Here is a 17,147-nt window from a genome sequence, read left to right as displayed (position 1 = left end):
TGGGAAGACCGAATTAATTAAATTCTCTGAACGCCTAAAAAAGTTGGTATGCGGATTTGGGTGGGTGGGGGTGGGGGGGTGGGGATTCTGCAAAATGAAAGGTAGAAATGACTTGGCAAAGTTCTGACTCAGCATACATTCATGTCTCATGACAATATTTTTGTAAAGTCCCCTTCTACTATTTTTTTTGTTTTGTTTTTTTCCAAAACACAAATCATGTACAAATGATCACTGACAAATGCATTTACTTGGTTATTTCTTTTTCAAGCATGTGTATTATTTTGTTGCAGAGTATTGATGTCTCAGGTCCACTGTATTACTGCAATATTACTCCTGAGCGATACTGTCTCTGCAAGATGACTGGCAAGATTAGAGAAGATCATGTTTCTCATTGTCATACTGAAATGTTCACTTTTTATTTTGGTTTGTTTTTTTTAAACTGCAATGCAGAGCTGGAAAATACACAATTTTACCCTCAAAACTGCAGTACGGTCATGAAAAATTGTGCAACATTAGAATACAATGGATGCACAATCATCTATGGAGATGCCACTCCGCCTTGAAACTTCCCATCCATGTGATGGACAATGTGGTTTTAGCAATGTCCCCTTATACCATGCCATGTTTTTGGACAAAACTAGACTACAGCCGGCGCCAACGTTGAGGTGCATCTGCTCCAGAGCGGGAGACAAGAAGTGTATGTTACTGGAATCCTCAAATACAGTGGAAGAAGAGCTGCTTTTGTGGCAGGCAGAAAGCTAAAACACTCAATATGTGAGACAGGTCTGACATCGATCTGTTCTTTTCAGGGAAGAGGAGCGACAAGAGTTCCTGGTCTATCAATGACTGTAACTAAAGAGCAGGAATCAAGAGTGAAGAAGGGTCCGGAGGGCCAGGAAGCTTTGGACAAGACAGACAAACACAGAGAGGCCTTGAGCAAAATGATCACTCCCAAGAAACTCGGTATATCTGCAGAGACAGATAGAACAGCCACGAGGAGATAGATGGCAAAATGCATATACCTGAGGATGTAACTGCATTTGTAATGGATGAGCAGAGACATCCTTATCTGTTTTTATATTTGGTTAGCACGGCAGAAATGGTAAAAGTGCATGTGATGGATAAAGTTGAGTTAAAAGCAATATTAGTTATGTTAAAGTAGAGTTTGACCGGAAAGCTGCCACAAGATATTTTACTTTTTACTTGACTTGCATTTTTACTTTTTCTGTTCATAAGGACAAGGGCGATAGAAGAAAGCTTATTGAACTATTTAAAGCAGATATTCCAGAATGTAGCGTTTAACTCTGACATTCCTCGAAGGGATTTAAAATGCCGTGTAGCGCTTTGAAAAGAGTCTTTATGGCTGCACCGGGACGTATAATTTCCCCACGCTTTCGATGCTTTATCACATTTATTTATTTATTTTCTTTAAAAAAGCATAGAGCAAAAAAAGTTAATACATAACACATCCTGCGATTTGATTGCAATGAAAATGCAAAATGTTGCTCGGTGCTAGTGTGAATCGGCAAAGGAACAAATAAAATGAAATACCATTTGGCTGCATGCTGTATTAAGAGAATATAGCATCATTAGGAGACCTTGAAAGTTCTTGGAATCATTTTCTTTGAATCAAGCCTCAATAAATATATTTTTGAATACACACAAGCTTTTAGTCAGTAATATCCATACCTACACTATGTGTGTTACTGCAATTGGAGGTTATAATACTGTATGGTAAGTGGTAAGTATACTTACCTTTACAATACTGTAAGTGTTGACTAATAAGTAACGATAGTTGATTGACGATTCATAAACAAAAATAGAGCTGTTACACATTCAAGGAGTCAAGATATGATATGATATCAACTGTGTTGAAAACAGATTCAAAAATTGCAACTTTTAATCTTTGTTTAGTTTTATTGACTGTCCCGCTCATCAAGAGTCCCTCATTTGGTTTCTTCATTCAAACTTACATGGCCATGGACCTTTCAGTTTCTGTGGGGTGTCCAGCAATATGGCCCCGTAAACACTATTCCAATGTCTGATATTTGCAATGTTTGCAAAGATATGAGTTCAACTGTATTGAGTTCTGATTCATACCAGCTGAAATGTACTGCATCAACAAATATAGTATGGAATATTTGATCAGAAAATATAGCAAAATAATTCAAATTCAACTGCCCCAATAATCACAGTGATGGAAAACAGATCATTTGTTAAGTGCAAAACGAGCTTGAAATAGTGACAGTGGGCATGTAGTGAGAAAGTGGCACAAAAAAAAGAGGCAGTCATGTCTGCATGATTTTTTTTGGCAGCAATAAACGCCAACCCCCAAACCATTGGTTTTCCCAAAAACATCACCCTAATTCAATCACTCAATCAAGGACCATCATGAGCGACTAGCTTTCAGGTGGTTTTGCCATCAAATCTTTGGTCAAAGCTGCCAACCCTGCCCTTCCTGGCAGCGATGAGTCAATGCAAACGAGCGGCCAGGGAAAGGGATGGATAGAACGGGAAACAAAGAAAGTTTTAGCCTCTGTTATTTGTTTTTTTGTTGTTTTTTTTTTTTTTTTTTGCGGCCCTCCTCTCCATCATTGGAAATCTATTTAAAGGAGAAAAGACTTCTCTCTACGTGCATGCCAATGAGAGAACACAGGCTGCTCTCCTCTTTCTCCACAAAAACAAACAGCTATTATTTTAGTTCTATGCAGCTGAGGCGCTGCCAGGCCGACCACAGGGAGGAAGCCCATTACATGTCGTCTGTTTAATTAAGTGCTGCATTAGACGCCGCGGCTGTTATATGTGCATCTTACTAAATAACACACCTGGGAGATGGAATCTGAGAACTGATGTTTGTGTAATTAGTTTTTGTTCTTTAAAAAGCACTTTTCTAGTGAAAATTATCAATCTTTTAAAAAAAAGTGCGTAATTCTCGAGGATCAGGAAAGTCCAACTGCTGATAAAATCCAGGGTCATGGCCACCAGCCCCCACTGTCTCTGGGGTTGTGTCGAAATGCTGCTAGTATCACACGAGGGCATCAGCCAATCATCGTCACGGATAATAATTACAGTTAGATAGACATTGTTTTACATTTAATTGGTATTGGCCTCTCTTCTTTTTTTACTCTCCTCATTGATTGATCCAAATAGAGAACAGAAGCTACTGTCCAGTCCCAGCTGACACTGGGCAAAAGGCGAGTTGAACCCGGTCCAGTCGATCACAAGGTTGTTTATAAGATCGTTTTACAAGCTGGTCAAATTAGAAATAGGCTCCATTCAAGATGCAGGTGTTTTACTGAAGCAAATCCTCAATCTTCAAAGCTTAATCGGTCCTAAAAAATACATTAAAACCAAAAACTCATTCTCACAAATGTTTTGATATCTTAAGTTTGTGCTTTTCATCTATAAAGAAATCACTATAACTATAAAAATAATACTAATAATAATTTCACCGTTAGATGACACTTTAAATGCAGTCTATGATATAATAATACCAATGCATAATCTTAATCTTTGCTGGTTGCACAATCCTTTTGTTAAAAAATGTTAAAGCTTTGATTTGAAGGCTTTGAAATCTTGCTGCCATATATGAACCTCCAGAACTAATTTTCACGAGGGCCACTAATTCTATGTATCCATGAAAAAAACGTAAATGTGTGCATCAATTATTTCTAACTGTTTGAGCACATTAAAGACCTAAAAAAAATCCATATATTCACAATTAATTGATAGAATTAAAAGGACGACTCATTTTTCATTTTTTACTAGGACCTTCCAGTATTGAAAGATTATGTCCTTATAAATCATCATTGAAAGTAAAAAAAAAACAATGGAAAATATTGATCTCTACAAACTCCCACTTCCGTTGCTACATGACATCATGGCCCCTAAAGAATAGGCACCACAGCATTCCATCTCTTTTATGGAATATGCTACGCTCTTAAGACATGACATAATGGGCTGTTTGGACACAGCAGTGCCATTAAGCAGTTAATTGTTCCCAGCTATTTAGATATGCTCTCTTTTGTCAGTCATCCAATTACATGGGAATAAAAATGCTGTTTCACATGGATTTTGATTGGTCTTTAGCATAATAAATGTGACTTACATTCCGCACATCATCTGTTTATTTTCTGTGTGACAGCATATGCGGTACGGAAGAGCCAAATTTCATTTGGAGTTCTACAGCTCCAGTCGTCAGGTAGACTTTCCGTCTGTTTCTCTTCAGGTAAACTGAAGGTAAACTTATGTTTGAAGGCATTTTGTTTAAGACTTGACCTTATCTTGAAGTTTGCAGTTGACCATTTAGAGCGTCTCTGACTTTGGACTCTTGAAAATCAAGTCAGTTCATGTCTGAGCCCAGATGAGCCACCGAGCCAAATTTAAAAGCATTCCCTCAAGCCACTTCTTATGTGTTTTAGAGGTCACATACATTTAAAGTAGTCATAGCAACCTGGACTTCTGTCCACCAAACAAAATCCTTGCCAAATTTGAAGGGAATTGTCTTCAAGATGTTCCTTTTCAGTTTGGGCTGATCACATGTTTTTGAGATAATGCTAACATTGACCAGCAAAATCCAATTAGCTCATCTTAGAGTCTTCAAGTCTAATCTCGTGTCACGTTTAAGGAAATTACCTTGGATGGCAAATGGTATCAATTTTAAAATCACGAGTGACCTTTTGAGTCGCTTTTTTGAGTATCCAAGGTTCTACCTTTATACTTGTGTGGAACTTTGTCATCGATACTTCTGAAAGTAATTTCTGGCATAAGGTGGAAAAAAAACTGAGGTTGAACTAACTGACTTTTATCACCAAATTCCAATGAAATTCTAATGAAATTCATAAATAAATAACCTGATGAGTTTGGAAACCTCCAAAATGGTTTGAACTATTTTGTTGTAGGTTTGTTTGTTGTTTTCTTGCAATCTAATCCTATAAGCGCTGAGCCTCCACAGGATCGCCATTCAAGTGAAGATTGATGGCAATTGTGGTTGTGGGTTGGATGACTCATGTAGTTCCTAAGTGGATAACAATCATTGCTGGAGTACTATTCATCGTTTCCTCTGTTCCAATCTCAACAAAGTAACTTCCGCAGAGGTAGAGCACGAAGAAGCCCCAGGCTGAATGGATGTTCCACAGTGACCTATTTCCCAGAGTGCCTCTTTTTTTGTGATGGATGCTTTCAGACATCCTTCCCTCCTCCCCTCACTGTTTTTTGACCCACAGATGAGGACAGTAGGCGATGTGTGTGTGTGTTTATGTGTTTGGATGGCACAGCGCGGTGCAAAGTTACCAGCTGGCCGTGCCTTAATTTACACGCCCGCGCGGAGGCAAGTGTCAGCACAAGCATGAGCCTGTCACAGACATATTTCCATATATGACCTCTGTGGCATCATTGTGACAAAATTGTAGAGCACTAAGAGCCAGGGGAAGACGTGGCATGAGTAATACTCCAGAGGCCCACAGGGGACATAGCACTCCACTACTGAGAGAGCAGTGTCATGCTGTATGATGGTAAATCAATGAGAATGAACTCTCACCACAGGGTCAGCAAACAGGCTCACTCACTAACCGATGAATCCAATAGTATTTTTCAAACTTCATGTCAGTTTGTGTTCTGCCCCTTCACTAGTTGAACATGACAATGTCCCCTCATCACCCCACCCCGTGCACAAAGCCAGCCACATAGAGAAATTGTATCCTAGTTTACTCCGAAACTTGCTCGGCCTCAAATCAATCCCACACCTTTGGAAAGCACAACAACAATTCATGCAACGCTCCCACTCTTTTCCAGAGGTCATTTTCTGGAACCTCTCAGCAACAGTTGGGGGGTCGGGGTAAGCAATATTTGGACTAACAGGAAGGTAAGTAGCGATAGATTATCATCAGATTTAAATTCATCAAAATAAAATAGCATCTTCTAGAGAAAAAGTAAATATACAAGAGGAAGATAAGACACGTTTCACACCCACTGCTGCCCAATTTCGGGGGAAAAAAAAAATCCCAAATCTTCTATGCCAAAATCTTTACTTTTTCTTCACTAGTCTACAGCTCTGATCTATAACAATGTTGTTTTTTATCAAACTTGAAATCTTGCTCATCCAAGCTAGTGCCAATGAACCTCAACTAAATGAGAACCAGACAGTGAATGCCTTGAGGGCAATATTTCTCTTCACAATTTGAATCACTCCACAAAGCTGATGCTTTACACTAGCTGCAATTAATTTCATGCTGCTACACCTTAAAAGTGGATGTCAGGTATTCATTCATTTGTTGACTCATTATCTGTACTGCATATCACACAGTCAGGACAGTCAGATAAGCAATCTCCACAAATATCATTGACTTGGGCCTTGATACAGTGATACAGTATCGTCATGCATTTTTTCCTTTTTGTAAAGCTATCCAACTGTTTGCTAGGAAACAAGCTTGAGTTGTGTCATAACCAGAAGGGATCTGTTTAAATTGGAAATTCACAAAAAAGTCTGAGTCTTTTGTTTTTGGTGTGAAAAAGAAAGCATCCTTATCTCACATATACATATATATACATATATATATTACATTTTCCTAGTGAGTACACTGTCGATGTTGTGCTGTTGAGATACAGGTATTTCTATTCCTGGCTATTGTGCTGTCAGCTTAGTCTGTTGCCTTATTTGATATTAATACTCCATTTTGGCCTCAATACCGGGAACATCCAGTGTTATTTGTGTTGCAGTTGAATTAAAGAAGAATTCAGTTATAGCTGGGATGGAAATATTGACTTTGGGTTCTGTTGCAACCCTGAAAGACGCCAATGAAGTTTAGACTCGAAGTTTTGAAGAATAGTTTAGTAGACCTGAATTTTTAAATCAAATAATCATGATTTCAGATAACAGATATTTTGTTCAGTATAGGTGGGTAATGGGTGGTGGTTTGGTTGAAACAAACCAAACCAGCAGCAAATTATGAGACCAAGAACTAAGAACATTATGAGCTTTCTTCAGCCTTGCCACAAGTGCAAGGGTTAGGGTTACCCTAACCCTTGCATTGCTGAATGCTGACAATGTTTATGATGTAGAATAATTAGACTAATAAAGTTCCAACAAAACTTTGTGCCAATAAATTTCAACATGGGGTGTTTAGCTGGGAAAATGACAGATGACAGACATGAGTAAAGTAAAGTAGGTAATGCAAAGCTTTGAGAAAATAATAATGCTAAAAAAAAATCAAAAATATAACCAGAATTCAATGAGATCAGCATCTGCAACATGTCAAAAATACTTCTTTACCCAACGTTTTACACAGTTTTTAAAAATCTGTTCACTCACATCGGAAGTGCAAATATGTGCCCATGTCTGGGGTCTTTCAAGGACCAGAATGCCAAACCCTATATTTATGAGGCATCTATTGTATGTCTGTCTATCCTGGGAGATGGATTTTTGCTCTCGGGTGCTTTTTACAGCGAGTCCACCGTTTTTTTATTTTAACCTTGGTTGCCTTTATTTTCAAGTCAGAATCGAGAAGAAACAGTTATTTGAGTTAACTTCCGAACTGAAGTTTAAATGACTGTATGAGAATAGAGTTCACATTTTCAATGCTACATGTGTGTGTGTGTGTGTGTGTGTGCGTGCGTGCGTGCATGCGCTTGTGTTCGCATGCCTGCCTGTCAAAGGGGCTCAGGCAACAAGCCGCGTTCCTGTATCTTTGCCAGCAATAAAATGTAAGCAAAATAAATAAATAAATCCTCTACCCCCAAATCAGATTAAGCTTCTCCTCTAACTTTCATCAGAGAAATCTCATCCCTCACCTATCTGTCAAGGGCAAAACAGCAGAAAGGGGCAAATGCTCCAACTGTCTGCTCTGGCTCTGAAATCATCAAGGATTTCTCTACCATCACTTTTTACAAACTACAAGATGTATAAGACTCACAGCTGTTACAGTGCCTTTACGAGTGCCTCCATGTAAGTCCATAAATGAACTGTCAACGAGATTATATCTACGACAAAACACAATTCTGGATCCAGCTTGTCTCTGAATAGATTTCACAACTGGTGCCTGAAACAGTTCAGATCATTACCTACTGACATTACCTACTGTCCAGTATAAGGTATTGATTTGTCCAATGAAGCATTGGCATGCTTCATTGAATACTGGCCCTAAAAAGACGCATGTAGTTTTAACTATGTTAGATACTGATCCATGCCTTAATTTTATTCCGATTTTTATTCATCATTTTATTTCAGGGGGTTTCAATTACCGTATTTTCTTACCATAAGGTGCACCTAAAAGCCTTTAATATTCTCAAAAACCGACAGTTTGCCTTATAATCCAGTGCGCCTTATAAATGGATCAATATTGAGCCGCAAGAGGTCTCGCAACTACAGGAAGCAGCCGCCGACTCCATTTTCTCCCGTAGAAGAAGTAGTGCGCAGTGCATGCTGGGATATATGACTGCGCAAAGCGTGCATTTTCATTTCCATTTGTGTATGTGTGTGTGTAATGACCCCAAAACGTCCCTTTCAAGAGTCACACTTACGATGCAGAGTTTAAACTCAAGGCTATCAGTCACGCAGTAGAACATGGGAATAGAGCAGCAGTGAGAGAATTCAACATTAACGAATCAATGGTGTAGAAGTGGAGGAAGCAACAAGATGACCTGAGCCAAGAAAAGAAGATCAAACAGAGTTTCCAAGGGAGCAAAGCAAGATGGCAAAAGTCAGAGGACAAACACGCAAACTTAACATCAATGAATTTAGAGGCGGTCCTTCATGGTGCTTTTGTTTTATGAAACGCTTTGAACTGTGACAAATTGAGTTGGAAATACATGGTTTTCAATGAAGGTGGCGCAATTACCGATGAGAGCTACCGGTACATACCGTACCGTATTGTGAATGCACTGACTTGTTTTGGGAGTGAATGGAGTTGTCAGAACGTTGGTTTGTATTCTATTAATAAAGTTTGACTGACTTATCTGACTGTTTTGTTGACATCAAGTGGATGTTTAACGGAACCCCAGCCACGACTGTAGCTTCTATTCTATGCAGCTTATAATGCGGTGCGTCTTATATATTAAAAAAAATTTAAATAGGCCACTCATTGAAGGTGCGCCTTATAAACCGGTGCGCCTTATAGTGTGGAAAGTACTGTTTACCAAAGTGTAGGTTGTGGCCAAAGCTTCAGCACTGTGCGAGCCCACAATTAGATGACAATCTGGTTATGATAAAAAAAAAGCATTATAATGGTAATTGTTGGCTGTATTTGCAGTATACTCCATGAGACAGATTTCATTATATAGACCACAAGTACTGTACATATCGTAAGAATAGCATGCCAGCACATATGCTTCTCCATCCACCTCTCAGCAGCAAGCTCTTGTTAACGTTCCAATGGGAATACTGTATCTGACCATCCTCCCACTCTTTGTACATTATTTTCATCCGCTCCTCTACGGGCTGAAAAACCACCGCTCAACATGCACATAGGCTGACTGACAAAGCCGCGGCCATTGGGAGACATGATAAAGCTAATGTGATGCCATTTCAAAGAGGCATGTCCAGGCTAAATGCCACAGTTTCATCAGCTAATATGTCTCTCCTTCACTGATTTTGCTGCTCCCAGCTTTGCATTCTGCAGTGCACAGCTGACAACCCAGTTGCTCTCCTGCTCGCCCCTCTTCTGCAAGCCCATGACAACGGAAAAACGGGCTGACAGGTAGAACTGGTGAACGGTAAGCGCGCTTATCGAGTGAGAGATAGAAATGTGCATAAGCATTTGTGTCCACAGAGAAACAGGGCGGATACAGACAGGGAGAGACATCACTCCCAGGCTCGTGGCCGGCGCTGCAGCTGAGGACGGGCTAACAGGGAAAAAGCAGCAGCCGCAGTATCACACGCGAAGAAAAATGTTTTCTATTGACCCGAGTGACGCCCGGGAGCAGCACCTCGTTTGTCAAATGATCAATCAAATGACAATTAAAGAAAAAAAACTGCAGCTTGGAATTTCATACAAGGTGAATGTGTGGCCATAACATTTTTCCACTCTACTTTCTGCAGTTTTCCCCTTGGGGAAAAAAAAAATCACGAGAGAAGAAGACAGCAAGTGGTCTGAAAACCTGAGATGTGCACTCAACTATAAGGAGTCCTTTGATAGGATAATGATGGGTCTGTACCCACTGTGGGTTTTTTTCTGCACCACTTCTACTGGAACATGTCATGCAATTTTTGCATAGTCTATAGAAAAATGTCAAAATGCCCACAAAGAAAGATATTTTTTTCCGATGGCGGAATCTAACATCAACCTGTTCATGACTTGTGCAGCACATATATCAGGTCAACCAAGACGTTTAATGTAATACATGAACCTTCAAGTCAGCTGCTTCCCTCTTCTAACTTTCCCAAAGTGTTTGTAGAATTTTGTCTTCTAGGTCAAATGTACGTTGGAGACTGAATTTCAATGGGTATCGTAATGTTCTGAGTATCGTTTAAAGAGATATCAGTTTATCAATCTCTGCTATGGCAGCTAGTAGCCATTCAGTCTTTAATTTTAACATCCATTCTCCATTGGTCTTTGGGCTCCATTCTCCATTGGGCTGTTCATTTTAAGACATGTGTTTGATGTTCATGATAGCATCATCGAAGTAGCTCAAGCAAGGCACTTAGGTGAATTAACACTGTCTGTACCATCGCTGTGAATTAATGTTAAGATGTATCTTATTCGTATTGAGGCTTGGTGAATGTGGGCGGCACAGTGGCGCTCGGTGCACAGTGGTTCGATTCCGACAAGAGGACCTCTCTGTGTGGAGTTTGCATGTTCTCCCTGTGTCTGCATGGGTTTCCTCCTTGAATCCAAAAACATGCAGGTCAATTGGGAAAATTTCCCCGAATGAATGAGTGAATGGTTGTTTGTTTATTTATATATGTTATTATTATTTCCTTTTTTAAATCATTTCAGAACTTATATTTCCAAATACATTTTCTTATTTGCACTCATTATTTTACTTTAAAAAAAATCACAAGAAATTGCCATGAGTGAACCAGCTAGGAGTTACCTAAAATGACACTAAGATCATATAATGATCAGCAAGAAATTTCAAGCAGTAACTTGAAAATCTGTGTTAATAAAAAAAAAAAAACAACACACCTTAAATTCCTTGTGTGCTTCAACTAACTTGCAGAGATGATGTTGGAATTTATTTTGAGGGGAAAGAACCTAAATAGTTCGACATCGGCATTATAACGGAAGTGGTGATTAGCATAACTGAGCTGTTTGATGGTGAAACTCTTTCAAAATAAAAGTTGTAAGACAGTTTGTCCATTTGTCAGTGAAACTCACCTCCCAGAGACAGAAGCTATGAAAGCTTTACATTTATTCCTGTTGTACTTATTTACATATTTAGGCATTTTGTAGGTATTTTCTTCAGTTTAGTATTTCACTGATTTGCTTAACTTTTGTTCTGGCTGGGTGTTTATACAAAATACTATCCTTCCATTGTTGTTTTGAATTATATTCATGGATGATGTTATCTTAAAGTGTGCTGTCAGCATTTTTATGTTTTAATATATGATTTGGAGCAATAGTTATGGCTGAAATGTATTTACGATAACATCGATTTATTTTTGATTAATTACTGAATTGATTTGTAGCTGGTATAGAAGTAGAGTAGGGATATATGATTTACAATCTGCCAATGCCTACGTATTGTACATGTAGAATAGTTATTGGTGTACTTAATAAAGTCTAATATGCACATAACATTATGAGTCCACACAGCACACAAATGCAATAATTCACAAAAAGGCGATACACACACACACACACAACAGGCTAGGAATATTGTCAGTGATAGGGTCACAAGGGATCCCTATATACGGTATGTGGTTGGTTAATTATTCAGAAGATGACTTGTGATTTCATACCGAATTACACGAGTGTGTGTGTTACCTTTTAACCTGAGGGAGATAAGGTGGCTGAGACAGGTCAATGCAACTGATCAACCATTTTTATTCCTTCTTTTTAAATTTAATTACATTTTATCACCATCATAAATGTACAACTGTTTCTGTATTATATTGTTATTACTCTATTGTTACATAATATCATTGTACCCTCATACAGCAATACCTGTAGAATAACTACTGTTCAAGCTTAATACCCTATTCTACATACATTAAAAGGCTCAATGAGTAGACTCACATATTCATGTAATTTTGCGGTTTGTATTTTTTGGTTGTTTAATTTTTGTATTTTCTTTTCTTGTTTAACTGAATACAACTTAATATAACATCACATTAAAACATTGAAGATTCTAGGTTGAATATGACATTTATCTGACTCAAGTTGTAATTAGGATGATCACTTGCAGTGGTATTACTGCTTGTACATCTGCGCAAGGTCTTTTAATGCGATTATGTTTTCCATATTAAAATGCAAAGATCCAAAATTACACTCATTATAAATCAGAATGAACTGCAATACAGTAATTTTTGTTATCAATAAGAAGTTGAATTCAGAAAAATGTAATAAGTAATCTATGTCTAAACAATATGGAAAGCATCCCACAGCTAAGCTTTCTGTATAAAATAGTCTAAAAACATATTTTCAGCTGACATTTCAGCAAGTATACAAAACAACTGTCCAGTTCCAAACAAAGGACAATTCAATGAAGGTGAAGTCAATTCAAGAAAACAGTTTTGTGACATTCGAGGGGGAGGGTTCCATTAAACATCCCAGTAAATTTTCAATTTTGTCTTGCTAAAATTATGCAATGTTTTTGGAGAATTTTCTATCAAAGTTTTAGGTTTAATGGTTAGTTAAAAATATAAACGCTGTAGGAAGGTTCTTGTAGTGATTTACATCCCACCACTCACACACACACGCACACGCACACACACACACACACACACACACACACACACACACACACACACACACACACACACACCCAACTGCGAGTCCATTGACCCCCCCACTGTACCCGTAAGAAGCTATAATGAAATGTGCATGTACATAGAGCTTTTTGGCTATTTTTGGGGGGATTTGTCTTTTAGAACAGCAATAGATAAAATGGTTTATCTATAATCATATTACATTATTTCTGACACCGAATCATCATGAGACACCCCCACCTTCCTGTACCAAAATTCCACTCTGGAAGACCCATCCTTGACAGACATTTGGTTTGTGTCCCTCAGAAAATCCCTCTGCATTTATTTATTGATGTCACTTAATTAAAGAAAGGAAAAAACTCATTATGACATCAGAAGATTTCAACGCTTGCCTTCAGAGCTTGAGAAACGTGATCCGACAGTGTTTTTTTTCCTAACTGCGGGCTAACATGACAAGGGTTTCAGTGTACTGACAAAAACCCGGTGTACTGAGTGACCCGTGCGCGTGCACGTATTTGCGCGCGCACGCAAATCTGAACGTGAGAAGGAGAAGGTAAGAAACTGTGAAGGGCGAAGCTCGTTCTGCATGACTAGAAAGCCGAGCAGTCGGCCCACCCAGACACATAAACACGCACCAGCCTTCTGAATGGATGTCATCATGATGTGCTCGTGCGCGCACGCATGCACACACAAACACACACCAAGTGTAGAAAAAAAATAAAATAAAAAGACCTCTCCTTTGGGAACACACTCCTGGCAGTGTGTGAGCCTGCCGGGGTGCATCTGTACACACAAAGCAGCGCACACATCCAGACTTCTGTTGCGATTTTCACGGGGTGTGTTGTTTGCACGGGGGTTGGGAGGAGTGCTTACCTGTGGTAGAGTGGAGACTCTCCAAGCTCCAATAGCGAGATAGGACCCCCCTCAACGTGCCGCCCAAGCTACCTCCTCCTCCTCCACCTCCTCCGATAGTTCCACCACCCCCGCCAAGACCTGCATCCCCCATGCTGTCCACCGCTCCACCTGTCGGGCTCCCTCCGTCTGAGTCAGACCCTGGCGAAAGCCCGGAACTGCCACTGCTCCCACAGCTACCCCTGGGCAGGGGGACGCCCCCATCCGAGCCCTGCTGGGTCCGCATCCGGACGGGCGGGCGGGTGACTAGGGGTGAGCGGTGAAGATATGAAGAACAGGCAGGTGCTTCAGTCCCCAAGCAGGGATTGAATGGAGAAGAGGTAGAGTACTGCGCTGTTACTATTCGCTGAGGTAAGCTCCAGCTGTCAACTCGCTGCTTCCTCCTCCAAGAACAGAAGTGAACAAGATCGCTGGAGCAGCCCTCCTTGCCTCCCTTTACCTCGCTGCTCTGGACCACCCGTCATACAGTGGCTACCTCTTCTCTTGCCGGAACTCTCCACTCATTTGCTCACTGCTCCATTTCCTCACATTAACTCACATCTCCCTCCCTCACCCCCCTCCCTCTCTCTCTCTCTCGCTCTCTATCTCTCTCCCTCACTCGGCTGACATCAGTGGGGGTCCTGCAGGGGGATTCTGCAGCTCGATCTGGTCGTTTTGCCCGCAAGCGACAGCACGGGTGGCTCCCTAACAGCGCAGTATCCATTAAGGTGTGGAGGGAAAAAAAAAAGCTGTAACACCTCCTAGAACACACACATACACATACACACACACACACTAATGTAAACTGCTTCTCGAAACATCTACAGCGAAAAGATATATAGATTTAATTCCTTGGTATTACAGAATAGTGGTCCTAAAGTGGAGGTCAGGAACCCCTTGGGTATGTTTGTGTTGTTTGTGTGTGTGTGTGTGTGTGTGTGTGTGTGTGTGTGTGTGTGTGTGCGCGTGTCTGCGTCTGTGTACGTGTGTATATTACACTGAGAGTTACAGTTTTTATTTTCCAAGCTGGGGGGGATACCAATCAAGGGTTTGCACAATTCATTTTCAAATAAAGTGATTAAGCAACTTTAAACTATAAATGCCTCGAATCATACAAATGAAACTTGCCTAAAATATGCAATATTTTTGCACACTGCTTACAATATATAACTGCATATATACACTATAGGGCCATAAGTATTTGCTCACCAATCCAAATAATTGGAATGAGGTGTTCCAATCACTTCCATGGCCACAGGTGTATAAAATATAGCACCAAGGCATGTGGACTGCTTTTTTTTTTTATATATACTTTATTAATCCCTCGTGGGGAAATTCATTCTCTGCATGTAACCAATCATGGATGAGCCATGAGCAGTTGGCTACTGTCCACCAGCACCAGGGGAGCAGTTAGGGGTTCAGTGTCTTGCTCAACACTACGACACGTAAGGAGGAGCCAGCAATCGAACCCGAAATGTTCGGTTTCAAAGACAATTGCTCTACCTCCTGTGCCATTCCACCCACCGGTGTTTTACAAACATTTGTGACAGGATGGGTTGCTCTCAGGAGCTCAGTGAATTCCAGTGTGTAACTGTGATAGGATCCCACCGGTGCCACAAATCCGGTTGTAAAATTTCGTTTCTCCTTAATATTCCACAGTCAACCGTCAGCTGTATTATAAGAACACTGAAGTGTTTGGGAAAGACAGCAACTCATCCACAAAGGGGTAGGCCAGGTAAACTGACAGAGCAGGTTCAGCCAATGTTGAGGCAGATAGTGCCAAGAGATCGCCAACCTTCTGCAGAGTCAATCGCTACAGACCACCAAACTTCATGCGGCCTTCAGATTAGCTCAAGACCAGTGCGGAGAGAGTTTCATAGAATGGGTTTCCATGGCCGAGCAGTTGCATCCAAGCACGCCGTCAACGGACTCTCTGGAGTGACGAATTCTGCTTCTCCATCTGGCAATCTGATTGACAGGTCTGTGTTTGGCAGTTGCCAGGAGAACGGTACTTGTCTGACTGCATTGTGCCAAGTGTGAAGTTTGGTGGAGGGGGGATTATGGTGTTGTTGTTTTTCAGGAACTGGGATTGGCCCCTTAGTTCCAGTGAACGGAACTCTGAAAGCTTCAGCATACCAAGATGTTTTGGACAATTCCATGCTCCCAAATTTGTGCGAACAGTTTGAGGTTGGCCCCTTCCTTTTCCAACATGACTGTGCACCAGTGCACAAAGCAAGTTCCATATAGACATGGATGACAAAGTCTGGTGTGGATGAACTTGACTGGCCTGCACAGAGTCCTGACCTCAACTTGATAGAACACCTTTGGGATGAATTAGAGCAGAGACTGAGAGCCAGGCCTTCTCATCCAACGTCAGCGTGTGACCTCAGAAATGTGATTCTGAAAAAATTGTGAAAAGTTCCCATAAACACACTCCTGAACCTTGTGGACAGCCTTCCCAGAAGAGTTGAAGCTCTTATAGCTGCAAAGGCTGGATCAACGTCATTGTGAACCCGATGGATAAGGAATGGGATGTCACTTATTCATATGCGAATCAAGGCAGGTGAGTGAATACTTTTGGCCATATAGTGTATGTTTGTATGCATGTATAAATGAAACACATGAACAATGCACATGAAGGAAAAAATTAACATCAAAGATACAGTTTCAACGGGACAGTAAGTAAGATTATGGTTTTAAATGTTCAGCTTTAATAAAAATGAATCAGACTTAGCCTATTTCAAGATGATCAAAACTTTGCCTGAGCGAACACTTGATTTTTGGGGATCAGACTGTCAAAGACTTTGTGAGCTGTCCATAATAAGATTACGGGCCAGAAAGAGAGTAGAAATATAACAGTACGAATGAACTCTGCTTGGCTGAGGACGTGAGTAATGCACAGCATTGTGTCGGAGGATTACAGTGGCTTTTTATTATGTGTGCAGACCCATCTTCGATCCTAGACAACCCAAGCACACAGAGGTGGCACACCACTTGTCTTGCATTTGGCTCCCAATTCAATTTAGAAACATTTAATTCAATCATACTGAGCGCATCTGCAGAAAACCAATGAGCTCACCCTCTGAGAGGGAGCATGCTGTTTTCAGACCAAGTTCACAAGGTAAATGACAACATACATCGATGAGCTGGAGGAAAAGTAAATGGTAATTGGAAAGAAAAAAAAAAGTCCAATTAAATCCTCTGTGGATTCTACACCCCTCTATTCTATTTGGAATTTAAATAGAGGAGACTGGTGTTAGGATAGCAGCAATGGATCTATAGAAATATATTGATGATATGATCACCAGTAACTAATAGGAAATATTTTGAAATCCTTTTCGAAGCTGTATTTTATTCCTCATTGGTAGAGTGGTTAATGCTTCCACCTCAC

General features: G+C 40.3%; 1 protein-coding gene across 2 annotated transcripts in view; it reads right to left on the bottom strand.

Moving 5' to 3' along the window:
• LOC147226251 (rho guanine nucleotide exchange factor 4-like) overlaps positions 1-14,264 on the bottom strand; it is a 52,966-nt gene extending 38,702 nt beyond the window's left edge. For both annotated transcript variants that reach the window (XM_086161042.1, XM_086161043.1), the window contains exon 1: positions 13,739-14,264. In XM_086161042.1, the coding sequence (XP_086017168.1) occupies positions 13,739-14,003 (265 nt within the window). In that variant the 5' untranslated portion in view covers positions 14,004-14,264. The remainder of the gene's footprint in view (positions 1-13,738) is intronic.
• Between the last annotated feature and the right edge of the window lie 2,883 nt (positions 14,265-17,147).

This window comes from Fistularia commersonii, chromosome 15 (assembly GCF_037954325.1).
Source record: "Fistularia commersonii isolate RoL2024-O1a breed Wild chromosome 15, RoL_Fcom_v1.0, whole genome shotgun sequence".
Taxonomy (NCBI): Eukaryota; Metazoa; Chordata; class Actinopteri; order Syngnathiformes; family Fistulariidae; genus Fistularia; species Fistularia commersonii.
Note: the sequence above shows the minus strand (reverse complement) of the source record. Positions and strands in the feature narration are given on the sequence as shown.